General features: G+C 39.1%; 2 protein-coding genes across 3 annotated transcripts; both read right to left on the bottom strand.

The window, feature by feature from the left end:
• Positions 1-4,849: 4,849 nt before the first annotated feature.
• On the bottom strand, positions 4,850-13,861 carry il15 (interleukin 15). Of its 2 annotated transcripts, none has more exons than XM_080303001.1 (6): positions 13,593-13,861; positions 9,886-9,968; positions 7,567-7,654; positions 6,272-6,316; positions 5,454-5,585; positions 4,850-5,279 (listed from the first exon to the last, which is right to left on the bottom strand). In XM_080303001.1, exons 1-6 carry the CDS (start codon positions 13,647-13,649, stop codon positions 5,184-5,186), a joined length of 501 nt encoding a protein of 166 aa, XP_080159127.1. In that variant the 5' UTR covers positions 13,650-13,861; the 3' UTR covers positions 4,850-5,183. The 2 variants fall into 2 exon arrangements, with proteins under 2 accessions (XP_080159127.1, XP_080159126.1); XM_080303000.1 differs by lacking the exon at positions 13,593-13,861 and adding an exon at positions 13,081-13,334.
• Positions 13,862-16,063: 2,202 nt separating this feature from the next.
• On the bottom strand, positions 16,064-27,417 carry znf330 (zinc finger protein 330). Its single transcript, XM_026171315.2, has 10 exons — positions 27,291-27,417; positions 26,728-26,885; positions 26,616-26,635; positions 26,440-26,510; positions 21,948-22,024; positions 19,337-19,463; positions 19,157-19,261; positions 18,967-19,013; positions 17,261-17,378; positions 16,064-16,549 (listed from the first exon to the last, which is right to left on the bottom strand). The coding sequence occupies exons 2-10, from the start codon at positions 26,845-26,847 to the stop codon at positions 16,284-16,286; spliced, it is 951 nt and encodes a 316-aa protein (XP_026027100.2). The 5' UTR covers positions 26,848-26,885; positions 27,291-27,417; the 3' UTR covers positions 16,064-16,283.
• Between the last annotated feature and the right edge of the window lie 351 nt (positions 27,418-27,768).

Here is a 27,768-nt window from a genome sequence, read left to right as displayed (position 1 = left end):
CCATACATTGGTCATAACTTAAGCAACATTAAGCAGAACAACTTGTGGGTAAGTCAAAGTCTTACATAATGTGCATATATCAGCGTATGAGAGAGATAACTAGCCTAAAAGAAGAGTTTTCAAGTGACTAGCTATTTTGTTTGTTTACGGTGACCATGCATTTGGACGTTCACTCGGTAAAAGTTAATATTTGGAAACGCTGACCTATGTTTGTAACAGCTCTTAAAGTTTCCGTAATCTTTGCGGACATCCACGTTCCCTGTGGTTTTTCTCCACAGGGAAAACTTTATTTGGATACGTGGGCCTTAAAAAGATAGTATGATGTTAAACAAAAAATGAACAACTTGTGCTGTTCTCAAGAAATCATATCAACATGTTTTTTGATGAAACACAGTATTCAGATTCAAGATTCTCAGTTGGTTTTTGACTGAAGTCTACAAATTTCCCTCTGCTTAACACTGTCCTCTAGCTTTGCACCCCAATGGCAATTTAGCCCATGTTTTATTCATGACATAACATAGAAAACATATCAAACATTTAAACTGAGACATTTTATCATTTCATCATAAAAATTGGTTGATTTTTGAAGGCAGCAACACATCTCAAAAAGTTGGGACAGGGCAACAAAAGGGTGGACAAGTAAGTGATACTAAAAGAAACAGCTGGGGGAATATTTTTCAACTAGTTAGGTTATCTGGCAACAGGGCGGCAACATGATGGGGTATAAAAAGAGCATCTTTGAGAGGCAGAGTTTGTCAAAAGTAAAGCTAGGCAGAGGTTCACTAAACTGCAAAGACCTGTGGCTGCAGATTATGAAGGAAAAAAATTCAGAACATCCAGAACATCCAAGAAATGCTGAAAGTTGTGTATTAAAAACTCTCATCAAAAGATTCCAAGACTCTGGACATACCTCAGAATCAATACTGAATGCTTGGGATCTCTTCAGGCCTTTAGATGGCACTGCATCACAAACAGCCACAATTCTGTGATGGAAATCGCTGAATGGGCTCGGGAACACTTCCGGAAATTATCGTCCGTGATCACAGTTCAGTATGCCATCCAAAAATTCAGGTTAAAGGTCTGTCATTCAACAAAGAAGTCAAATATGAACATGATTCAGAAACACCGCCACCTTCTGTCAGCCAATGCTCGTTCAAAATGGACAGAGGCACAGTGGAAAACTTCTTTTTGGAGAAACATGGTCATCCTCCGGACTGAGGAGGAGAGTAAGCATCTGTATTGTTATCAATGCTCAGCTGCATGCCATCAGGATCTCTTTGATGTTATGGAAATAGATCAGTAACTATGGAATTTGTGGCTTGCACATCTGGAAAGGGACCATCAATGCTCCAAGGTATATATGCAGGATTTAGACCAACATATGCTCCCGTCCAGACGTCTTTTTCTGGGAAGACCTTGCATATTTGAGTAAGGCAATGCTAAATCTCACAGTCAAGCTGTTCCAACAGCGTTGCTTCATAGTAAAAGAGTCTGGGTGCTGAACTGGTAGTCCCGATCATTTACCAGCTGAAGACATATCATGAAAGAAAAAAATCTCACCAATACAGACCCAGGACTGTTGATGCTAGTTGCTAGAATCCTGTATCAGTCACGAAAAAGAGGATGCTACATAAACATGGCCCTGCCCCAACTCTTTGAGAAGTGTAGCTGCCATTATAGTCAAAATGAACGAATATTTTTCTTAAAATACTAAATTTTCTCTTTTTTTTCAGCAGGAATGAAATATGGGCTTATGAGATTTGCACATCATTGCTTTTTTTTTAAATTTACATTTTTCAAAACATAAAATACGTTTCTGTTTTGGACCTGGGGTTGTACTATATTTAAACAACATGAAGGGCAGGGTAATGTTGAACAACTGAACGCAGTTTCTGAATGCTACGGAGTACATTTATATTATTTATTTTTCTTAAATGTTTTTTTTTTTTTATTCTAAGGTTTGATACCTTGGGCTTTTATGCTCGTTTCAAATAATAAGTTGTATGTCATTTGACATTTAGAAATGTCTGTTTAAAATTAAAAAAAATTAAAAATGTTTTACTGCTGGTTGTGTAGTTTGTGTGAGTTTTCACATTTCTTTATATGTGACATGTCAGAATCTCTCAGGCTCTAGTCCAATGCAGAGTTCATGTATTTCCCAGAAAGACATACTGAGTTGCACACGTCACAAATGGTAAATGGTAAATGGCCTGTATTTATATAGCGCTTTACTAGTCCCTAAGGACCCCAAAGCGCTTTACATATCCAGTCATCCACCCATTCACACACACATTCACACACTGGTGATGGCAAGCTACATTGAATAACTGCCCTCACACATCAGCTCTGCCAAAGTTGTATGAGGACACCGACAGCGTGTTTGTAAGACATCTGACACAGAAAATCCACTTTAACTCAGCCTGGAAACATTTGGAATGCAACTGTAACAAGCTTCAGTTGAAAGCTCTGGAAGGACTGCCAACTGGCAAACTGTACTTATCTGTTTTTGTTTTACCTTGGTTACACTTCCGCACACAGTGGGACTCCTTTTAATTGCTCTTTGATTGATTGATTGTTAATTTATTTCAACATGTGAACAATATACAGGTACATTTAATACTCATTATGTACACATAAAGGCTGGTCTTAAACAGTGTTTACCCTCCGGCTCTGAGATGACTGCATGCATTTTGAGTTCAAAAAGAGGTTAAGTGAAGTGATCAGCCAGCACTATAGTCTGTATATAAAAGGCGGACACAGTCTGAATCCTACACTACGAAGCCAGATTTTGGCTTATCCATGTGACTTCAGGGTTAACCCTGGGTTTTCTGTACTAAATAGGTGGCTCACTTTTTGATGGGGTAAATCGCTGTGGTAACTTACGCTGTGAACATAATCTGCTCTGGAGCAAGTTACCAATTACAGATCAACAGGTAAGAAATCATCACTGCCGGCCAATCAATTCTCCATAAAATAGCGTCACCACTCCCGGAAGATCCCTCACATCCATGTACGTGAACAGTGGGGAGGCCTAAAGTGTTTCCTTAACTGTGGACTACTGAATGAACCGGAAACTGTGTGTCACTTTGCCACAGGAATGTCTTAATGTGGTGACTAAATGTCTATTGGTGTTCTACTTGAGTCTTGTTTTTTTCCACACCCCCGGAAACAGAGAGCACACATGAAGAATACCTATTCAGTCAATCACATTAATTTCCCTTTGACCTGCTACACACTGAAGCAATTTCCACATATCCTTTTATCAGCAGGGAAGGTAAGCTTTAAAGCTTAGATGTATCCAGTTTAAAGTTTTTAGAGCTCTAATCTTTAATATCACCAGTCCACTCACTTCAACTTAAAACTATTAAGTAGAATTACAATATTTATTGCATGCCCTAAAGCAACAGATTAACTGAAGATTTTTCTGTGGCATTCATCCCGTTATTTTCACAAGTTTTGAGTTTGTTTCGAGATTTATATCACTTTTGATAACATCACTGGTCTTGGTGGATGATTTTCTGTGGAAGAAGAGTCACATGATCTATGAAAGGCCCATGTGTGACTAACACCACCCCTTTCATGTGAAGCCACAGGGGTAACGCTGGGTTAATTTAATGACTTAATATAACCAGCTTCATGTGACCTTTTATCCTGATCTCCAATGTTAGGGTAAGTATCTAGATAACCGAACGATACCCTGGATGTGTTGAACTCTCCTTTTTAGGATAGGGCCCTGGCCTCTGAATTTTTAGCATTAGCATTTTGGTTGCAGCCGTGTTAGTTGGCAGAGCTTCCACTTAAACCAAATCCCACAAGTTTTCCATTAATATTGACAACTCCTCAATCTTTCCCTCCCCTCAGGTTAAGAGTGTGAGTGTCATCCTTGACAGAACTTTGTCGTTTCAGTCTCGTAATAGTCGCATCAACCAGTCCACCTACTTCCTCTTACGCAATATCAATCGTCTGTCCCTTCCTTACCAACCCCCATATCCTTGTTTATAGCCACGTCACTTCTGAGATCGATTATTGTAATTCTCTTCAGTCCTCCTAACAAGGCCCTTCGCAATCTCTGACTCCTCCAGAATTCTGCAGCCTGGATCATAACTCTCACACAGAGTTATGATCACTGGTCTTCAGCAGCTTCGCTGGCTGCCCGTAGATCAGAGCTTTCAGCCACTCTGCTCCCCAACTTTGAAATTCACTTCCTCATGAGATCACGAATACTGGCTCTCTTCCCTTATTCAAGTCAAAACCCATCTGTTTAAACTGACTTACTCTTTAAAAATTGATTCCAGTTGTTGACTCCAATGCTGTTCTTTTATGCTTTGAACAGGGACCTTGGGTTGTAGAAAGGCGCCATAAATAAAAAAAATGCACTACTCCCCCCCGATAGAAGTGGCTAGATTTGGATACCACAGTGGAGTTAAGCTATGAGCTAATGCTGGCAAGCGTGGTTTGCATGCTACACACAAACTTTGTAGACAGCCTGCAGTTGGCAGATAAGCTGCCCTTGTATACAGAATGTTAATGGCAGTTTTCCTGTCTGAGTATCTACTAAAGACTCTCTTGCCACTTGCACGATAAATGCTCCATCTCTGATGCTGACCCGGAATCGAACAAAATTAAATAGAACAGTTTGTGTATCAGATACAATCTCCCATGTATTCAACAGTACGTGAAGTAACAGTTGAGAGTTTGTTTTAACATGTAATGTAAAAAAGAAATAAAGTTTACAAAAGACTTTCAAGCCGCACATGTAGCAGCCAGAGAGGAAAATGCAGAACTGAAGACCTCACAGACAAAACACTGGAGTAAGCATATACTGAACGTACTCAGATACTAGAGTCCATTAGGTGTATCAGTACATTTTATTCAGTAGTGTATATCAGAATCAGAATCAGAATACTTTATTGATCCCTGGGGGAAATTATTTAGCAGTGTGATAACATTATGTATATACAGTATAGCTAAAAGCTGTGGCACTGACAGCATATTTAAAAACAAATAGGCCAGATGTGTAGCACTGACATGCCATGCTACATTTAGTGTCATCAGCCTATAGCATAAAATACATCTTTAATTTATTATTACGTATGGTAGCAACATAAGCGATAAAAACAGTTATTTACAAATCTACACAAATGCACAGTAGTAGTTTACAGTATTTACATCATTATATAATATTATGTAGAGTTGAGATTTTCCAAAAGGTCCATTAGTCTGTCCATAAATGTTGTAATATTTTGAAGCGTGTACGTTTCACATGCTGGACACAGATCCTAACAGGAGACAAAAATTAAAGATTTGTTTTTCCTCAAATGAATACAAACAATTACAACTGAAAGCTAAAGAAAGGTAATAAGCTTCAGCAGTGGTTATGTGAAAAAATCTTTTTGATTGTACATTTAAGCAAAGACTCTGACTTCTTCTAAAAGGATACATTTAAAACTTACATTTTTTGTTGTTTGCAGATTATAATTGAAATCACGGACACATTCCTGTGAACCACGCCCAATTTCTTCCTCATCAAGGACCATTATCAACTCCAACATGTAACATTTCAGCACCATCTTTTTACAGAAATCCTGGAAACACAAGAAAATTTCTTAGCATTTCCTGAAAATGTTCTACGAGTTACATTTCTAAGGAATAAAATAAATAAAATTACTTTATCATGACAAGCTTTAGAATAATAATAATAATAATAATAATAATAATTATAATTATAATTATAATTATTATTATTATTATAAATAATGCCAAACACCAAAATTAAAAATGTACTAAACACTCCCTTCTCAAGATGATACCAGAGGCCCATATTACGAAGCAGGAATCAGATTATCCAGGTAATCAAGGTTAATTCTGTTTTCTGTACCATGAAGGTAGTTTATTTAACTGGGGTACATCACCATGGTAACAGCCAAACTTGCTCCATGGGTATGTTGAATTCATAATACAGGGCCCAGAGTACGCTGTACAAAACATTCCAACAAAGAACATGTTGCCTTCTACATGCTTTGGATGGCTGTTGTGTTGGTTGGCTATCTGAATACAGGTATGTTTACCAAGGAGGAAACAGAAGCATGGGCGTGGTGTTAGTGCCTTTTATAGCACTCCGTAAACTGAATGTGTGATTCCTTTTGTTTAGTCTTTGGAGTGGAGGTTAAAGAGACCTCCAGGATTTGGACATACACGCAACACTTGTTAGCACTTTGTAATCGATTCACACGATGATTAGAAATCAAAACTGAACTTTTTAAAAACTTACTGGAAAGTCTTCAATTCCTGGAGCGTAGAGCATAGCATCAGATTTCTGACAAGAAATTAAAAACAAATAAACATTTTCATTTGTCTCACCAGATGTGCTTCTCACAACCAACCAGGTTAATATATATAAGAAATTGGTGGAATTAAAACAAAACAAAACACACCCTTCTAGTCCCTAGGGATGTTTGACCACCAAATTTTAACTAGTTCAAGTGAACATTTGTGCCAAAGTTTTAGAAATTCCTTCTAAGCTCTTACGTTCACTTGTTAATGAGAATGGGATTGATTGATGGACAAACAACCAGAAATTTCATCAGTCACTTCCTTAGGTACACCTATTCAGCTACTCATTAAAACGCAGATATCAAAATCATGTAATTACATTGTCAGCACATCTAAATGCATTGTTGCTGCAAAGACAAACTACTAATCTGAGACTTTTCTGTCACAAAGGTCTGCAGATCACATACATAATCTGCTCCTATTGCGCTTACTGCTCTTGCACTTCTGATTAGATGCAAACTGCATTTTGTTACCCTGTATTAATACATGTGTAATTACAATAAAGTTGACTCTAATCATGGTGTGAGAAAGAAAACATCCAGTGAGTGGCAGTTCTCTGGGTGAAGAGTATGAGAGCAAAGCAAGATAACCAGATTGCTTCAAACTGTTAAAGCAACAGTAGCTCATATCACCAGTCATTACAAGGAAGTTATGCAAAAGAATTTCTGAACCTACAACACATCAAACCTTGACACAGATGGGCAACAGCAGCAGAAGACTACACCGAGCGCCCTGCCTATCAGCTAAGAACACAAAACTGAAACTCCAGTTACTACACCATCATAAAATTGGGCAATAAAAGATCTGATGACATTCAGCTGGAAGAGTCAACATTTGGTCTAAATGATATGAAAGCATAGATCCATCCTGTTTTGTGTCAGTGTTCAGGCTGGCGGTGTAATGCGGTGGGAAACTTTTTCCTTAACACATTTTGGGTCTGTTAGCATCAGCTGATCATCGTTTCTGCCTATATCCATAAATAATGACGTAACCAGTGACTGTATAATGAGTAAAGGCTCCAGACTGTTGCCAGTGTAGAGGTAAACTGTCCACTATCCATTAGTTCTGACATAACTAGAGCTACAATTTGCTGCTATATAAATAAAACAGACTTTTTTTTTTTATTGTTTTAAGTCAGCATCAGTGAACAAATGTATGTCGTTTTTAAATGTCATACAAATTTTTAACAATAAAAACTCAATGTTACCAAAGAGTTAAAATGAAACCACTCACCTTCACATTATGAATCAGATCATTCAAACATATCCGTAGATCCCCTGCTTCATTCACAGAATTGGCACATGTAGGCGTACTCAAGAGGCTGTAAGAATGAAAATACAATTAGAAAGAAACAATTATGGCAATATGGAGTTTTGTTGGGTGCAACTGATTTGCTGCACCTAGCTGCTACTGGGGAAAGCAATATGGGTATTTAAATGTAATAATATAGTAAAAGTGATTGAAATGCAGTTTAAATTTAATAAACTAACACAGTTGAAGTTTAGACATTGAAATATAAATGTGTCAAACTTCCAAAGTCCAGTACTTTTGTCATACTGCACACCATCAGCTCAGTCACGGAGTGCATTTTGCAGAAATTAACACTATACAGTCATTCAGTCACTGCAAAAAGAGAGTAAACCCCCATCAATTCTAAGGTATTACGACTTTTTTAATATAGCCTTTACTATGTTGTAAAGTTAAGCAATTATAGCCTGAGATAAACATCACATGGCATATTATGGTTTCATTTGACAAAAACCTAAACCAAAATACAGAAGCAGTGTCGCACGCGCACACACACCTCAATAGCTAGCAGAATTGCCTTTAGCAGTAGTAGCTTGAAGCTGGAGAGTTACTGGCCTGCTCTTTACTGCGCTGCTTTTACTTAATCGGCCTTGTGGATATTCGATCTATGCAGTGATCCCTTTTGTTTTGGGGGGTTTTTTGTGTTTTGTGTTTTTTTTTTTTTTTTAAAAGAAAAGAGACATTTTCCCTACGACCCTTCACAAAAACAAAACATTTCTACTTGTACTGTGATGAACTCTGGCCCGCTCTTCAGAGTCTGGCATGTGGGTCCTGGACTGTATTATTGTAATACCACCGTTCTTGGAAAGGCACTTGCATTGTGTTAACACTGGAGACCAGGGCCCCATACCAGGAATCAGGTCCGGCTAACAATTAGTGTGATGAAAGGTAAACTCTTGCTTTTCTGTTCCAGGAAGCTTCAACCTCAACCTAGTTACCATGGTAACACATTCTGTGGACAGCTATTTGACATGCCAGTTTATTTCCTCATTCATAAAGTCACAGCTTAGAGCAAAGCAAGTCAAACTTCTATATGTTACAAACACTGAAATATATAACAGTTAGCATTTTAGCAGTTCACATATTCCAGTTAAAATAACCACTTTTACAGTCATTCATTCACTCATCATTTTCTGATAAGGGAGACTGCAATTACGTCACAGACCTATTATTAGCTCAGAGTAAAATCTATAGTCGCCATCTTTTGAACTCAGTGAATCAGTTCCTCCAAAACATTTACTGTACATTGCTGTAGCAATCAGTATTTAAATGAAGGTCATCTGTGTAACGCTTTAAAACATAACACACTGATCAATTATTTGGCATGTTGTAATTGGACTTGAGTCTTGGTCTTGAGAGGACGTGAATAATTTGAAGATGAGGCTGAAATGACTTTAACCTATTCCCTCAGTGAATCAGTGGGCAGCCAAAAATCACGCCTGGGGAGGGACGGTACCTTGCTCAGGGGTACCTCAGGGTAGCCGTTCAGTGGATTCGAACCCCCGACCTTCCGATCATGGGGCGACCACACTACCTACCGAGCTGCAGACAGTCATGCAGACAGCACAACATTTCATGTTGAAGTCTTTTCACAGATCAGTCGGTAAATGACCTTTTTAAAAGCTTTGCCAGAAACCAAAACTCTAATTCTGAACTTCGACTTTTCAACTGGAAAACTTTGTTGTTTACCTCAGGTTATATTGACCCGATACTAAGCCCTGATGAGAAACAGATGACTTATATCCTTATGTAAGACATTAGAATTAAGAGGATGTACTTATCTGTTTATTTGTAGGAATTTTAAAAAGGTTAGGCTTTCAATATTATTTTGCTGTTTTACATTTCTTTTTATTTTACTCAATATAAGGTTTATGCCAGGCCTGTCCTAAATTAACAGTACTGACAATTTCTGATTTTTTATGATTCTGTGATGATTAATCCACCAGTATGTGCAAGCTATTTAATCCAAATGAATACTATCATTATTGGCATTGTTCATAAATATTCAAGTTTACAGTTTTGCAAAAGGAAAAAAGCAGAAACAAAATCGAAAATCACATAAATTTTCTTATTAAAATGCCAAATGACAGCTATTTACTTGCACTCCATAATTTTTTGACAGACTTACTAAATTATTTGTGTTTTCTTGTTTTTAAATAACAGGTGATCTAATAAATCTACTAAGCACAGTACACTCATAAGAAAAACAAAACACAAAACACAACACACACACTATATGCCTACCTCAGAACTAACAAACAAAGCCACACCTGAGTTTTGTGGCTCTCTCGGCACACCTTACAGGTCAGCTGGATCTGGAAACCCCTCTAGAAATTGTACAGGAAAACATTAGATCATCATCATCATCATCATCATCTACATCTTTTAGGTCACCATTTTAAAATTGTAATATAATGGGTGATAAATATGCAATTAAAGTCATTGAAATTTAACAGAAATATGTCAAGCCATCTTTGTGTAACACTGTGGTAAATAATTTCCACTTCTATGGCTGAATAGCAATAACAGATACATAACCATTTTCTCTGAAGTTTGCACATTTCTGTATTCTGTCAGTCTTTTGTGACCATTTGCTCATCTGCTACAGGCTGTGCTCCTATATTTTTAAGCCAACTCTGTTCTCTTCTTCTATTTTCTGCATCTACTAAAACAACAGAATGAGTATGAAATATTAACTGAAACTCAAATAGTAATTTTTTTATAGTGTATTCAAGCTGTTGTCCTGCACTGCTAGAAATACTACCCCGTGCCCACCCACAGTCACCGCACTCCGTAATCATCATACACAAACGAGGTGCAACTCAAAGTGCAGAAAGTCAACCTGCTTTCATCGGGCAGAACTCACAACTTGCATGTAGTGTAAATAACAGCTACAGTTTCACTTTAGAGGTTAAATGCTTTGCAATTCCCTCAAAAAAACAAAACAACAAAAAACAACAAAAAACACAACAACAGCAACAAAAAAAACCCAAAAAACAAAAACGTACCCGTCTTCCTGTGGCTAACTCTCACCAGAGTTACCCAGCTGGAGTTCTTTGGCTAATCCAGACACTATTTTTTCCCAGCAATATTTACCAGTCCCTCTTGGAGGAAACTAAGGCATTCCACAGCCAAATGGACTACAATGCATTACAAGCTCTAACAGCTGGGTGTGTCCAGAAAACCTCTAAAGGGAGGCAACCCACACTATTTCAGTTGCACTCCATTTTTATTCCAGATGTACAAGCTGAGGCCCTCACACTACCACCAATATGCAATTTATACAGTGCTTTTAAAAAAAAAATAAAAAAAATTAAGACATCATCCAATGTAAAGCTTATACCACGGCTGCTCTAAAATAATTAGCAAAAGACAGTTAATCCACCAGCAAGGCCAAGCTCTTTAATCAAATTATTTTAATGCTAAAAATGTTAAAATTTGCTGTTTTACAGATAAGCAGAAAAAAAAAATCAAAATTAAACTGTTTTACTTAAGATGCCAAATTAGTTATTTACTTGAGGTCCAGTACCCAAATTTGGCTATTTAAAATAAATTTAGATTTTGTTGTTAATTGTTTAATAAAATTTCTTTAAACATTTTTTGGACAGATTTCTAAAATATTTCCTTTTTTTATTTTAAATGACAGTTTATATAATAAATTAGTTAAGGACTGCATTTCTGCATTAAAGCTACACCCGAGGCACAAAATAACCAGTATATTCAAAACTAACATGTCACTGGAATCACACTACAATTTACAATTTTCAGTAATGCAGTAACTAAAGCTGTAAATGCACCAAATTCAGTAGCCACATTACAGCTACGTCATTATCTGCATGATAGATGGGGTGGGGGGGGGGGGGGGGGGGGTTTACAGAAATATATACATCTTAAATGGGTCTTGCTATAATCAGCTAGTGTGCAAACAAACAAAGTGCAAACACTGCAAAAAGAGGCTGTTGCTAACACAGCATCGGCTCTTTCCAAGCATCCATAGACAACATCCTAACAAAAAGTTAGGCCAGAACCCAAAGTGATGCTAAAGCTAAGTGTATGCTGACCCCAGCACAGCAGCCAGAGCCTGATCTTCAACAGATAACAAAGGCAGCGATGGCTAGTCAGGCTTGTAACATTGCATCACCCATTTCCAGTTGTTTCTACAGTAGAATTACTGCGGCTTTGCATCTCTTTGGCCTGGTTTTTAATTTGCTTTCTGTTCCGTCTTGTGTTCAATCTCAACTAAACTAAAACAAAGTTTGTGCGGGCCTTTAAGCTTTGTCCCACACACAAACAGGGATTTGTGTTGAGTATCAGGACTGAAGGGGAAGATAAATACTGTTAGATAACATGTCTTACAATGAATTTTACATCTTTTTACAGAGCAACAAAGTAGTAATGTTACAAATTACTTTTTCCCCACCAAGCAATGAAGTATTGAGTATTGAGTGCTGCATTACTTTTAATAGTAATGAGTGGATTTTTTTTTTTTTTTTTTTGTCAACACCAAACTCAACATCCCATCAATGCCTAAAACAAATGCGACTGGCCCATGTAGTACCTGCGCATTTCCAGCTACTTCTTCTGCAGCCATTTTTCTAACAGACTGGAAGAGAACTGATCAACCTGAGGACATAAATCCCCTAGCAACTAGTGTTAGGGCTGCAGGATTGCAGAGCAAGTCCACCATGCACAACTCGAAATGCAGGCAACAGTGTCAGGCAACTATAAAAAAAAAAAAAAAAAAAAGCTTTAGGCTGAACTTGGGCGATCGTGGTTCAAGAGTTGGGAGTTCACCTTGTAATCGGAAGGTTGCCGGTTCGAAGCGCTTTGGGGTCCTTAGGGACTAGAAAAGCGCTGTAAATACAGGCCATAAATCAGACACCTTAAGGGTACACCTCACTCAGACCAACAACACATGATCTTTGTCTGAAATCTCCATCGGGGCCAAAGCAGAGGATGCATGTTATCTAACATCCAATGTTTCAGCAGTTGTAGTATTATGAAGACTATTTAAACAGCATAGTGATGAAATGTACTTTTAGTTGTCTTCAATTCTGTTGCAGATGTACTTGTGTTTTCCATTTGTACTGTAGTAGTACTGAAGTTAAAGGGTGTTTTTTGTTTGTTTTGGGGTTTTTTTTTTGTTTTTGTTTTTTAAAGAATAGAACTATATTTTCAGTGTTACTATGAAACAGCCGCGTATCTTAAAACTTTACGGTAGCCTAGTGAGGTTAACATTTATCGATGGTACTCTTCAGCACTTACACTTGCTCTTCCAACAGGAGTTGGATGGATAATCACGACTAAATATTTCTTGAAGGTTGCGCTTCAACCGTGATAGTTTCTTGTTACTTGAAGCAGACCATCCTTCCTATAAATCATTCTTCAAGTTTACAAAACTATTACAGAGACTAATAACCGGTAATCATTTCCTCGTACCTTTGCTCGAACCGTCAGCCGCGTACTACCAAGGACGCATTTATTTCCATACCCTGCAGTCTCGACGCAGTTTGGAGCAATGCTGACAAACAGCGTTGGACAGAATAAAAACGTAAACATTAAGTTAGGCAGAAACAAGAACGTGGTGGACGTGCACATGATTTGGCTCCATTCTCACTGACAGCTGTGCAGAAGCGTCTCCCCATATACACACAACCGGAAAGACGGGCTGCCAAACTAGCTCGCATCTGACTAAATCGAAAGTGAAAGCAAGTGAGTGAAAGCGAGAGCATTACTTGTTTTTTAAACCAAATTACCATAATGGCACATAGTTCACCGACAGCAGCTGAAATGTATCCCGCGGACCCACGTGGATCGCCCAGTAGACACACCTCCTATATATACGCATTTGATTAGCCTCCCTAATTGGGGACACGCCGTGTTTTCCTCCAGGTGATTAGCCGACAGTTTGGGTTAGACCTCTACTAGTAACGCACTAAAATGTAACTTACAGCTCGCTGATCTCGGTGACATGTGAGTTGAAAAAGGATCACCGGGAGCGCCGTCATCTGCGCAGTGACTGCGGTTGCCGTCGTCCTAGCCAGCGGAGCAGCAAGCAAAGATTACACTTTTGCACCTCATTTGTGATAATAAAGCTGGTTTGTCTCATTGGTCTGCAGCCAGTGTTATTAACACTTGTGGCGAGAGTGAGTACGGGTATGATTTCGCAGGCTGACTTGCACACGCCCTGTTCTGGTCGTGTTGAGACGTTCACTCCTCCTCCAAGTCGTCACTTTATCGGTTTCTTTTTTTTCTTTTCTGTTTCTTTTAATGCATGAGTCATCAGAAATACTTCACAGAAATGCACATTCAAGAGGGATTTTATTTAATTTTAAATTTTTATTTTTTTACACAAATGAGTCATTCCTACTATTCGGTGCCATTTCAGTGTGATCACTCTTCATCAAAAAATACAAAATTTTGAATTATTTTAACATTTCATCTAAAAGAGGGATTTTCAACCTATAAGAAAAATGTATTGGTCCAGCTAAGGATATTATATTATAATATTTTTTTAAATCAAAGTCTTTACCCATGACGTGCCAAATGTCCACCCTGTTACAGGACATTCAATTTTCTATTAATAACTGTTTTGAATACACAGTTATAGTAATATTTACATTTTCTAAAAGCTACAATGTCCCTTTTTAAAATCTGCAAGGAAATTTCATGTTACAGTGCATAGCAATAACAGGGGTGACGGTAACAGGGGGGAGATTTTATGCTAAACTTAGCCATTACTACTAGTATGATGAACAACAAGCTAGTACATGGTGACCACTAAGAACCATTTTTAACATGTTTATTAGCCATATTATAAAAATTACCAAAAAAAAATTGTTTCCACTATTAATAAGCGTAACAGGTTGGACGTGTTATGCTTTGCCACATTACAAAATCTTGCTAAAACATTGAAAAAAGGGTTGATTAAAGAGTGGTACTTACTGGTCTTCTTCTTGAAAGTTTTCCCTCCAAAATATGTTACATCCGGGAGTGTCATGTGACTAAAAGAATAATCAGGTGATGTGTTCTATGGAATTCTTATCAGAGTAACAGGGGTGACAGTTGATTCAGGGACACAACATTTTTTAAAGATTTTAAGTATTAAACATGCATTAATAATAAAAAAAGAACATTTGATGAGGAACATTAGAAATAAGCCAATCCAGAAATGATGAAAAATCTAGATTTTTTTTTTTTTTTTAAGTTATATTTGTAACTGAAGTCGAGCAAGCATGACTGGGGACATAGTACTTTAGTGACTTGTGCTAAAATAAAAGTAATTTACTTTTAATGTATTTATCCTGTGTATATATCAATGTGTTCTATGGTAGAGGGGGGTTAAACATACAAGAAAATGGTTTAGAAATAAGCATTAGACAAGTTTTACACTAAATATACCATATTATGTCATTAGGACTCAAATGGCACCGAATAGTAAGAATGACCCAAATGTGCCTTGCAGTTTATTTCAAACATCAGGACAAACAACTGCACTGAGGAAAGATGCCACAAAAAGACTCTCCAATAGTCATTACATAACATCGATAATGAGGACAGGTTATGCTTTATTCATAACAAGCCACAGAAGAATTCCCTTCAGTGGCCGCCAATTTGCCTGGATCAGAAAACCAGTGAAGTTAATGATTTAGGCAATTCATTCCAGCTAATAATTTGTTTATTATTACAGCTGACCAAGCTAAAACGGGACGACTTATTTTGGATATAAGCATACGGGTAAAATGTTTGAGGAAGTTTTTCATAAACAGGAAGATGAAAGTCTCGAGGCACATTGTGGTGAACAGCTAACGCTTAAGGTTTGTTGTTGCTGTTTGGACTATTTAAGACAAGCCAGAGCTTTACAATCATGACTTATTGAAAATTTCCTGTATACTCTGCAGTTGTGTGTGGATTCTGGTGGAATTCAAAAATATGGAAGGATAGTCTGGTCCTAAATGTAACAATCAGACCCTGATTGTAAAAAAAAATCTAGGCAAATTCATAAGATCTGAATGAGTATTTGTCCAACAGCCAATACTGGTTGCCACCTCGTTTGAAAGAAAGTGAAGACCCCCCCCTAAAGCTCTTTAAAAGTTCACCACCATATGACATAAACAACCCTCTTATGTGTGCCAGCTTCACGCCACCAATAGGAGTAACATCATCTTCTTGAGTTTCCAGGGACCATTCACATGGTGGGCAAATGTGACAACCATTAGAGTGTGGAAATACAAAGATCAGCCTTTGCTCCTGTATCAAAAATCACTGCAAAGCAGAAGCAGTTTCATAACTTAACCCAGGCTTGACTGTAAAAACAGAGGAGAAAGCAGGGCACTTAAAGCTTTCTGAGCACCATCAATTTTTTTTAGTCAGGCTTATAATAGCAGGTATTTAATTTATGAAACTGAAATTAAATTGAAACTGTTATTTGAGTCTTTTATTCATTTTGTCTCTATACAGCTGCTTGAATATTGTTTAAAAAAATGTATTTTCTCTTTCAAAGTAACATGGAAAGTTAAAACATCACATCAGCTTTAATATTCATCTCCAGTCTTAATTGTGCATCTAAAGCTTTCTTGAGGATCCTTTGGGTTTACAGGACCACGTGCTCCAGCTGCACCACCTCATCAGTCACCATCAGCTTAGGCTGCAGCACCATCCAATTTAAGACCAGCCAGCGACTCGGACGCAGTTTCTTGTTCGCCCTCTTCATCTTCTTCCTCCTCCTCGTCCTCCTCGTCCTCCTCATACTCGTCTTCCTCATAGTAATCGTCTTCTCCGTAGTCGTCTTGTTGGTCTCCACCTCCGGACGCTGCGTTCTTCCAGTAAGCATCGTACCCGGACGCACCGTTGTAGTAACCGTCGTCATCGTCGGCACCGGCCTGTCGACCAAACTTCAAGGTGCGCGCTGTGAACAATGCACAGGTGTCAACGTTAGCTCTGGTGTCATTACGCATGGTGGTGAAGCGACAAAGAAAAGGTCCTGTAAGATACAGTCTGCGTAATTCTCTGCAAGCAATGTTTATTCTAAGCCTTCAGGTTGTAATTTAACTCATTATATATCACTTTGTTCCTCTTGTCAATATATGACTATGACACTGCTGTGATCCTTCCACACGTTTTTGCCTCTGTCCCATGTCGGAAATGAAATGTTAATATTGCTAAAGCTCTTTGTGAGGAGCTAGAAATATCAGATTCACTGAGCAGGGTTTTTGTTTCAAAATACATCTCACTCTGCTAATAGCAAGTCCTTAGAAATAGAAATCAAATCCTGGCAGCACATTTGAGAGAACAGCAATGTGGCCAACACGTGTTTGGCACTGCTTCCAAGGTCAAAGTTTAATTGCATAACATCAGACTCTGCTTTTACAGCAAGAAGCATTTGAGAAAAACCCAAATATTCATGAACAATTCTCTAGAAAATACAATTAGCTGCACTGTGTAAATGACTTCTGGGGAAAAACAAAGAATTTATTTTTCCCCTCATGGTTTTGTTTCATTTTCAAAACACAGTCTGCGGGGAAGTAGCAGCTGTGGCAACTTCCCCGAAACAGGAGCTTTACGGGAAGAAAAACAACTAAACAACTTCCAGTCGTTTAAAGGTCTGCGTAACACTCACTTGACATGCTTAGATCTTTGGTCTCCTGTGTCTCGTGACCACATTTGGGACACGGAGGACCTTTTCCTTTCTCCTGTTTGAAGACTTTACTCTTAGTGTGATCATCACAGTAACAAGCCTGCAAGACACAGTTCAACTTTCAGTCAGTTATGGCATGGAAACGCTGGTGCACGAACATGATATCGATGCATAGTTCTCGCTCAACTTCAAAACTAAAGAAAGCAAAGCAGTAACAGTTCAGGCTTGTTTAGGCAAGAGGAGTAAGCTCATTCATCCACATCCGTTCATCCATAAAAACTCGATCGTATTCCCTTCCTCCAGTCTCAAATTCAGAGATCCTCACTCACTGTAACCAATATATGGCAGCTGTCTTTTGCCTCTTTTTGATACAGACTGTACTCTTAAAAAAAGGATTGAATTGGAAATATAAATAAATAACCCCTGCCCCAAAAAGCAGAGTTCCTATTTCAAATGCTTTCTGATCAGATTGCAACTGTGGCACAATGCCACGCAAGCAGCACTTGTGTAAATGTTGTGAGCCACTCCATATGTTTTTATTTTGTTCCTGATGAAGCCTGATAAACCTGAATGTCTGCTGTAGTCATTCCTACATTCTAATATCCTCAATAAACATGGCTTCTCTGTGCAGAAATGCATGCTAAAGTTCAGCTGGCGTAATTTCGTCAAAATTACCATGTTATCATAGTATAATCAGTCTTGTTGTTTGTTGTCTATATGGAGTTGGGGCAGAGTCTCATGCTCAGGAAATGCGGTTTGGTTGCTAGGAGACCAGCAGAACATATACGCTCAATTAATAAACAGCTCCAGCTAAAACTTTGCTTTGAGGGAGGATCAGCATTATTTACAGTGTTGAGAAGGCATCCCTTTCAGCTAGCATGATGAGCAGGAATGATTACAGCAGGCTAATGTAATGTGTAATATTTGGTGTGCAAATGGGCATGTGAGGGTAGCTTTAATTTAAAGCTTTAAAACAGACCTGAGAAAATGCACGTCAAAGATTTACTCAGTCGGCACTGGCTGTCTATGCAGTGCATCTTTTATAGTGCAATTCTTTATCCTGTAATTTTCCAGTACAAATAAACAAACATTACTCTATATATATATACACATTTAAGGATAAGCACACTCACTTGTTGTGCATTAAGAGCTGATTTATTGCAAAAGTATGCTTTGGCTACACATATTGTCATGAGCTGCCTGGCAAATTCCTTCACTTGTGCACTTCAGTAAAAGTATGCACTGCGACTATCTGGCCTAGCAACAGCTCGTATAGGTCATTGATAGGACCAACTTATTTTTAACCTCTGTAAGATTAGCTGACAACTGTTAAACTAAGCACAAGGAACAACTAAAGGCAGTATGAGCTCCGGCTGCTATTTTCAGCAGGTCCGTTGTTGTCAGCCTGGAGCGCTTTCTTGCCATTTTATTCGTTCAAAGCTCTTTGATGTTTAGTTTCAGTTACGTGTCTGTTGTACACAAGGAATATTTCCAGATAAAGGGAGAAAAACCAAAAGCAAAACCACATGAAAACAACGATGTGAATTTGTAGCCATCTTATCAGATTTGGTTCGTTCTTCTTTTGTTGTTACAAACAGTTTTGTAATGCAAGTTGATAACGTGGGTTTATTTTTTACAAACATGCTTGTGATCCTTTTGCATTATATTTTCACAGACTGATTCCTCACCTTACACCGCAGACAGGAGTGTTGTCCCAGTTTATTACAGGAAACACCTAAAATAATACAACAATATTATGAAAACACATTCGTAACATCACTACTGCACATGCTCCCTCTGGATATTATCTGCTCATATGGAAATGATACGCTTTAAACACCCCATTGAAAAAGCCGATTGAATGACAGTGTGACTTACATTTGAATGTTTCTGCTTGAAGAACCTGGCAGCTTGCCTGGTGCTCAAACTGATCATCCTCACATAAGAAGTTCTGACAGAAGGAACAGCGGAAGATTCGCCCTCCTATTTAAGAAGTTAAACCAGTCAGTGGCTCTACTTAGGTAAGCAGGCGAAACAATCAAACAGGGGTGGTCTCACCATGATCCCAGACACTGCGCTCACACTCGATGCAGTCGGCATCAGTCAAAGGACACGAACAGGCGTGAGTGCTCAGGCATTTCCGACCATGGCACACCCAAGCTTCACAGAAGTCGCACACTGCCCCCTTGTGATTGAGTAGGAGAATAACAAGGACCAAAATCAGAAATTGTACTTTCTTTTTTTATGTTTAAATAACCTGCTGATGAGTTTACTGGCATGTAGCAAAAACAGACACTGATTACTGAACACCAGCTGGACCCTTGACACACCTTATCATATGCTACTTAGCTTAATTATTCATTTTGATTGCACTTGCACAACACTGCACCATGAGCATAAAGAGTGTCAGAGTGATACTGAATGGTAAATGGACTGATTCTTATATAGCGCTTTTCTACTCTCCCAGAGTACTCAAAGCGCTCTATACAACATGCCTCATTCACCCAATCACACCCACTCTAAACTCAAGTGCAACTAATAAGCATTCACACACATTCACACTCCGATGAACGCATCGGAGGGCAATTTGGGGTTAGTATCTTGCCCAAGGATATTTGGCATGCAGACTGGAGGAGCCAGGAATCGAACCACCAACCTTCCAATCAGTCGCTAATCTGCTCTACCACCTGAGCCACAGCCACATGAATAATAGCTAGCCCCAGATTAATGCAGAGAAAATCTACAAGCTGCTGCTTCTTGGTTGTAGATGACCTCTGTTGGTGTGCTTGAGGCCTTGTTTATTCTCCTAGCCTGCCGTCTGGAGTGCTGTTGCTATCAGTGACAACATCTAGATGAGCGGCTGATTGTTGCGGAATCTGCTGGCAACATGGATCTCTTGGTTTGTTTGTTATTCGGCATCGAATGGCCTTACATATCAAGGGAGAGTCCTGCTGCATTTACAGTCTCTGAAAGCTGACATTATCATTGTGTAAAAGGACTCCTCCCATGCTATTTGATTATAAACCTAATATACCGGTGGGATTTTAAAGTAAGTCTTTTTTTTGCTGCTATCATTATGCGAGAATGTAGATCCAAGTCCCGGCCCCGTGCAAAATATTCCCACAGCAGCGGAATTTAAAAATAGAGCAGGTCTTGACCTTGTGCACTAGAAGTTTTCTCCCTAAAAGGACTCGATAAAGCTCTGCACTGGCACAGCTGAAACAGACAGGGCCACAAATGAACCTGCTGCCTGGATCTGTTAGAGTTTTAAGAAATCAAACCAGGACCTTGACTAGAAATTCCAAATATCAATACATACAGTGCTGTGAAAAAAGAATTTGTCCCTTTCCCAATTTATTTTTTATTTGTATATTTGTCACACTCAGTTTGAGATCCTTAGGCAAATATTAATATTAGACAAAGATAACCCAAGGAAATACATACTACAGTTTTTAAATTATAATTTCGTTCGTTAAGGCAAAAAAAAGTTATCCAAACCTACCTGGACATTTTATATCAACTACTTATGTTTTTAATGCAAATGTAGAATAGTCTTGATGCTCTACATTGAACTGTCTTTCCCATTTTGTATCATCTTTGTGCCTAAACCTATTTCCTCTATGGCAATCTTAAAATGTTAAAAAGCCATTGAGCCAAAAAAATTCATCTGGACCTGAGAACCTCACAAACAATTTTTTAATCAGATTCTTCAGCTTAACATCATCCCTGAAAATCTAGAAAGCTGCCTATACTTTATTATTTTAAAAACATGGGATCCCCTCAACAAATATTGCCCTAAACCTAAATTTCTACTTGCGCCAAAATTGTAGAATTTTAAATAAACTCAACAGTACTGTAACAGCAACTATGTTGGTAACAAATTCTATTATTATTGCCTTGGACTGAAAGCTGCTGTGTTTGTTGATCTGATTCTGATGACCATGAGCTGCTGTTAGAAAGACTCAGTGACGTCAGTTAGAATGATAAGACTACAGGCTAGTTCAGGAATGCCCTTTCAGATAGGACACAGTGTGTTGATACAGATGAATATGAGTCAGGTTTCTATGAAGCTTTTAAATGGAGTCACGCAGAGGTCAACTTTAGACCCTGTTTTTTCTTCCTTTTTATTATTAATATAGAGAAGATTATGCCTAAACCTAAACTGCGCATTTATGCAGATGATACCATAATGTACTCACAAGGCTCTACTCTGAGTCACACTGTTGACAGCAGCTGCAGGCACTCTTTAGAGTACCCAACTTGGAACAGCATTCTCTTATTTTGCAGCTCATTCATGAAATACCTTTCAGAGAACACTAAAGCTGAATCATTTTGTCTCCCTGGGAAAATACAGAGGGTGCCACTGCATGATCTGGACCTTGTATTTGAATTAAATTTACCACTGACAAAATTAACTGACTTGTTTTATTTTATTTTGATGTAACTTTGTCATGGTGCATCTTCTTGGCCAGGTGGCCCTTGAAAAAGAGATATTTATCTCAAAGACTAAATAAATAAAAATATTATTTCTCCCAACAAAACCTACCAGAACAATGTTCCATTAAATAATGTCAACCTAATATCATTTTTACAGTCATAAATTACATTGCTGAATGAAAATAAATCAAACAGATATATAATAGAAAACTTAAATATACAATAAACTTACCACCATGCCCATTCCAGTGCTGTGGACCCCTGGATGTTTGACAACACAATCCGATGACTTCATACATTTCATTTTACCTAAAAACAGGAAGAAAACTTTACAGATGAATAAAACGAACACAAATAATTTCAGTGTAATGGTTGTTACACCCCGGCCTAGGCAACCGGGGTGCAACGTAGAAAAACAAAGATAAGGAAAATAAAACCACGAAGGCCCTCCACCAAAATCCCAAAACGAAGGTGTCTCAAACGAAAATATTAACAAACCCATTCACAACTATTTACAACAGACTATTTATTTACAACAAACACACCAAACTATTTACAACACGGGGGAGATCGCGACCATGACATACTGAAACACAAGGCTTAAATACATAGAAGGAGCAATCAGGGAATGGACCACAGGAGGGAAACACAGCTGGGGCAAATTAGAACTGACGAGACAGGGAAAACGTAAACTGAACACACTAAGATAACACAGACTTTCAAAGTAAAGCAGGAAATACATAACAGTCACGCAAAAACAAAACACTGACACACCGAAACGTAACATTTCCCCCTACCCAAAAATCAAACATGTAACCCCAAGTGAAATGTTTGATGAAAAGCGGATGAAGGCTGGTGGAGGCTGGAGCGGTCCCACGGACCCTCCAGCGAAGACGGATGAAGTCTGGAGCGGTCCCACGGACCCTCCAGCGAAGGCAGACGAAGGCTGGAGCGGTGCCTCGGACCCTCCAGCGAAGACGGACGAAGCTGATGAAGGCTGGAGCGGTCCCACTGACCCTCCAGCAGACGACGAAGGCTGGAGCGGTCCCTCGGACTCTCCAGCGAAGGCAGATGAAACTGATGGAGGCTGGAGCGGTCCCCCTGACCCTCCAGCAGACGACGAAGGCTGGAGTGGTCCCACGGACCCTCCAGCGAAGGCGGATGAAGTGTGGAGCGGTCCCACGGACCCTCCAGCGAAGACGGATGAAGTCTGGAGCGGTCCCACGGACCCTCCAGCAAAGACAAACGAAGGCTGGAGCGGTCCCTCGGATCCTCCAGCGAAGACAAACGAAGGCTGGAGCGGTCCCTCGGACCCTCCAGCGAAGGCGGATGAAGGCTGGACCGGCCCTCGGACCCTCCAGCGAAGACAGACGGCTGAAGCGGTCCCTCCCTCGGACCCTCCAGCGACGGCGGACGGCTGAAGCGAAGGCAGACGAAGATGATGAAGGCTGGAGCGGTCCCACTGACCCTCCAGCAGACGACGAAGGCTGGAGCGGTCCCTCGGACCCTCCAGCGAAGGCGGATGAAGGCTGGAGCGGTCCCACGGACCCTCCAGCGACAACAAAGGCTGGGGCGGTCCCCGGACCCCCCAGCGAAGGCAATCCCGGACCCCCCCAGCGAAGGCAATCCCGGACGAGCCCCCATATGTTACACCCCGGCCTAGGCAACCGGGGTGCAACGTAGAAAAACAAAGATAAGGAAAATAAAACCACGAAGGCCCTCCACCAAAATCCCAAAACGAAGGTGTCTCAAACGAAAATATTAACAAACCCATTCACAACTATTTACAACAGACTATTTATTTACAACAAACACACCAAACTATTTACAACACGGGGGAGATCGCGACCATGACATACTGAAACACAAGGCTTAAATACATAGAAGGAGCAATCAGGGAATGGACCACAGGAGGGAAACACAGCTGGGGCAAATTAGAACTGACGAGACAGGGAAAACGTAAACTGAACACACTAAGATAACACAGACTTTCAAAGTAAAGCAGGAAATACATAACAGTCACGCAAAAACAAAACACTGACACACCGAAACGTAACATGGTAAATAGTGTAATACATGAACAAAATCCCCTTCACAACATTTAGCCAAGTTACGATCACTCTCAAGGAGCTAGGTTTGCCAAAGCTACTGTCGTCAATCAAGAAATATCTTTATTAAAGTAAATACAGAAGCTTTCACTAAGCCTGAGTTAAACCTTCTGATAACGCTAAAAAAAACACGCTAATAACAGAATAAACTTTCTGGGATTTCCTTATATTGATGATTAAGCATGCTTCAAGACTGAAGGCTGAATAAAAATGAACTTGTACCAGAATAATAAAGGAGAAGAGCATAGAGAAGAAGAAAACAAAACAAAACCACAGAGTTCATGAGCCAAACTTTTTGAACTGTGTGGTTTTCATCATCTATGTAACAAAATAATGGAGTGTAATGGTAGAAGCATGTAAGGTTATGTGAAAAACAACAACTAAACCTTCTTTCAATTCTACTGTTTTACATATCAGCACATTAAAAAAAAATAATCTGGTCCTTAGCATGACATGACATGCAGAAACGTGTGGAAAAACTAATGACATCCCTCCTGCATTTATAGTATTTAACAGTGTAAGTAGCAGCCAGGTACTGCTAATCAAATGAACTTGATTTATTGATAATCAGCAATTGTCAGCACCTCTATAATAACTAGAGATGGACCGATCCGATATTACGTATCGGTATCGGTCCGATACTGACCTAAATGACTGGATCGGATATCGGAGAAAAATAAAAAATGTAATCCGATCCATTAAATATCACGAAAGGACCTCACAAAACTTGCAACACACCGTAACTCACCTCAGAATGTTAGCACGTCGGAGCAGTATGCATCACGTGATAGAGCGGCTGTGGCATGGGGACCTGTGGTCTGGATAGCATTTGGAGCTTCGCTAGCAACCTGGCATTTCATCTCCGACAAAGTTATCCCCGAGAGAAGTAAAGCAAGTGTGTAAGTCCATCTCTGAATGTTTGTAAAGCATTCCTGCGTTAAGCTTAACGAGCGACTGCCTCTCGCTCTCCGGCTGCTACTTCAATCGTGAAACTGCTTAAATGATCAGCTGATCGGCTTTTCTGTCGCGAGTCCGTCTTTGTTTTTGGCCCACTTTGCACCAGAAAGAGCAAACCAGCGGCTGAACAACAGCAGCACGTTTAAGCTTGATCAGCTGTTGTTAGAATTTATTTAATATTACTTTCTACTCCAGGATCTTTTTCTACGTAGCTGACGGCTGGTAACTGTGCAGGGGCGGATCTAGCAAAGTTATGCAGGGGGGCAGGTAGGGCATTAACAGAGAAAAGGGGGCACAAAGACATACTTTTCTTTCTTATTCTCATTTAAAATGTCTAGCTTTTAATAAATAATTATCTGACACACAAAGTTTTAATTTGATGTAAAATGAATAGAAGTCAATTACTGTATATAGTGACTATTGAGTCTAATATATATACCCTAGTAAGCTATAGTACTTTTTCCTTTGGGAAGGTACCATCTGTGCAGTCTGCAATTTTGTTGAAGAAAGATGTTGAATCTATTTAATATTTCTTGAAAAATAATTGATTTCTGTGCATTTTTTTTTCACACTGCATCAAATTAAGGTTGATTACGTCGATTAAGCATCATGAGGTGGAGCGTGAGGGGTGGTTCCCTATTTTTTATTTATTTATTTTTGTTGTTGCTGGGAGTTGGAACCCTATTAGTTAGGTTGCTTAATATTTATGCTAAGTACTCTTTAAAATACCAGAATAGGGAGGATGGTGTAGGTTTAAGTTTATTAGATTGATCAGTATTGCTGAACTATGAAATATTTTTTTTGTATACAGGTATAACAGAATAGCTTTAGTGTAGTTGTTGTTTTAAACTTGAGTATGAACTTGCAGACTTGCAAAATGCAGCAAGATATTTTAAAAAACAGTTTTGTTGATTAAAAAACACTATATCGGATTCATATCGGTATCGGCAGATATCCAAATTTATGATATCGGTATCGGACATAAAAAAGTGGTATCGTGCCATCTCTAATAATAACAGAAGCTTTGGCAGGTTGCTGATCTGGAGCATTCAGGTACGTTAACTCTATGTCATAATCTTTCCAAAAGTGGAGATTCCAACAAATTCACTCACAGATCAGTCTGCGCAGTGCTCCGTGAAACTGCAAAAAAACCGAGAGCAACATCCAAGATTCTACAGACATGTAAAATCCTCTGTACACCAAAGTATTCTACCGTCAAAGGTGAGGACATCTAAAGCTTGAGCCAACCACAGCAAATGTACAACAGAATGGCTTTTTTTTTAAAAACAAAAAGCATTAAGATGTTTGAATGGCCCAATCACAGCCCAGTCAAGCTAAAAAATGATTACTTCATTACTGCTGCTGAATCTGGTTCTACAAGCTAATGAATCCAGGGGTGTGAATAATGTTTCCACACAATGCTTCTGAATTTGGACTTACTTTTTGTTAAGTAATTAATGACCTGGTACAATGTGTTGCTTATTTAGGTTATATTAACCTTTTTAAGACCTTGCAGGGACCTTGCTATCACTGAGCTGGCTGTGAATTGGCACATTTTTGAATGGGCTTGGATGTGAAGGTCACAAATGAGCAGGGAGTGTTAGCTTTAAAATGAATATCTTTCCAACATTACTCAAATAACACGTGCAGTGTACTCACCACACTGCGCGCAGACAGGCAGCTTCTGCACCGAGTTACAGAAATAACAGAAAGCCCTGTTCTTCTGTTTTCTAGCATGTGGCATCAGAAACGTTAAAAAAAAAATGTTAATTATCTCAGAATTATGGAGAATCTGCAGTTGCACATTGGTCATATAAGTGAATAAAATCACTTACCTCTGACATTTGTCACATTCCTGCAAAAATGTAACAGTATAAAAGATTAGATACATATTAAGGCATTGCTGTTGTTTTAATTGGGCATCTATCAGCTATCGCAGCTACACACCATGTTGGAGTTGCAGGGGTGTTTGGCCACGTCAACATGTTCCCTGTTGGCTCGTATTTGCTTCTCTCGCTCTTTCCGATTTTCAGCCTTTTTTCGGGCACCGGTTTTCTTTTTGGGCATTTCTGGTTCTCCGCGGAGCTTGACACTGACTCCGTCACCTGCAAACACGGACAAACGGGGTGAACCACGCCGGGAGGAAACTGGGCGACTTCTTCTGCGTGAAATTCAGCTAAGAACGAGCAACTCTTAGCTGATATCTCATCTCAGTGCTTTTCCAATAAGCTGCACAGGGACTACAGCCAGCAACACGGGTGGTGAATTACGACAACAAGCACTACAACTATAAAAAGTTTCTGACATTTCTGTTCATGTTGGCTAGCAGCTCCCGTGTCTGCTGACTGAGCTGGTGTCTCATAAGCAAATTACATTTAAAATAAACTATAACACCACTCAACACATGTGTACATGACTTTTAGACTGTAAAGGAACCTCCTAAGTGTTCCTAAATATTACACGCTAGCGTAATTAAAAAGAAAATAGATTATTTTTGTATTTTTCTTTACCGAAATGATCAGTTCAGAGAACGCAGCTAGGTCCGTCCTGAAAATGTGTTCACCGGAACACTCGGCTAAAAAACATTCGTTCCACACATGCTGGTTTTTGGTTATGGTGGCTTAGCGTCACCTCTTTTCATTTAATGATTGATGTTAAATAATTTACTTTTTTATAGGGCAGTGGTAATGCATAAATATACAATATGGCCTACTTTAAATAACACAATAAACATTTGCAATAATAATGATATAGTCTATATGATATATAATAGAGTATATATTACAATAAGACCTAAATTTAACCAGTAAAAGATAATTTCTTTTTCGAATGGGTTTGGCTCCAGTTTTTCTTATAATGCTACTCCATGTGCTAACGCTAATGGGAGCTCTACAATTGCAGGACATTTCCTGTATCACCCTTGAAAATAGCCCATACATGTTGCATAAATGACACTTGTCCTGAGACAAGATGTAAACCTAGCTGCTA

Source organism: Astatotilapia calliptera, chromosome 6 (genome assembly GCF_964374335.1).
Source record: "Astatotilapia calliptera chromosome 6, fAstCal68.1, whole genome shotgun sequence".
NCBI lineage: Eukaryota > Metazoa > Chordata > Actinopteri > Cichliformes > Cichlidae > Astatotilapia > Astatotilapia calliptera.
The sequence above is the reverse complement of the archived record's forward strand: the minus strand, read 5'-3'. Positions and strand labels throughout refer to the sequence as shown.

Bases quoted from the DNA above. Each gene is read 5' to 3' on its own strand.
- znf330 (XM_026171315.2), bottom strand. From the start codon at position 26,847: ATGCCCAAAAAGAAAACCGGTGCCCGAAAAAAGGCTGAAAATCGGAAA. The intron at 26,636-26,727 runs GTGTGTAGCTGC...ACATTTTTGCAG, and splicing joins ACCCCTGCAACTCCAACATG to GAATGTGACAAATGTCAGAG. The intron at 16,550-17,260 runs GTGAGTGTTACG...CATTGTTCACAG, and splicing joins CAAAGATCTAAGCATGTCAA to CGCGCACCTTGAAGTTTGGT.
- il15 (XM_080303000.1), bottom strand. From the start codon at position 13,239: ATGTGCACGTCCACCACGTTCTTGTTTCTGCCTAACTTAATGTTTACG. The intron at 5,586-6,271 runs GTAAGTTTTTAA...TTGTGTTTCCAG, and splicing joins CAGGAATTGAAGACTTTCCA to GATTTCTGTAAAAAGATGGT. The intron at 5,280-5,453 runs GTAAGTTTTAAA...GTCTCCTGTTAG, and splicing joins ATCTGCAAACAACAAAAAAT to GATCTGTGTCCAGCATGTGA.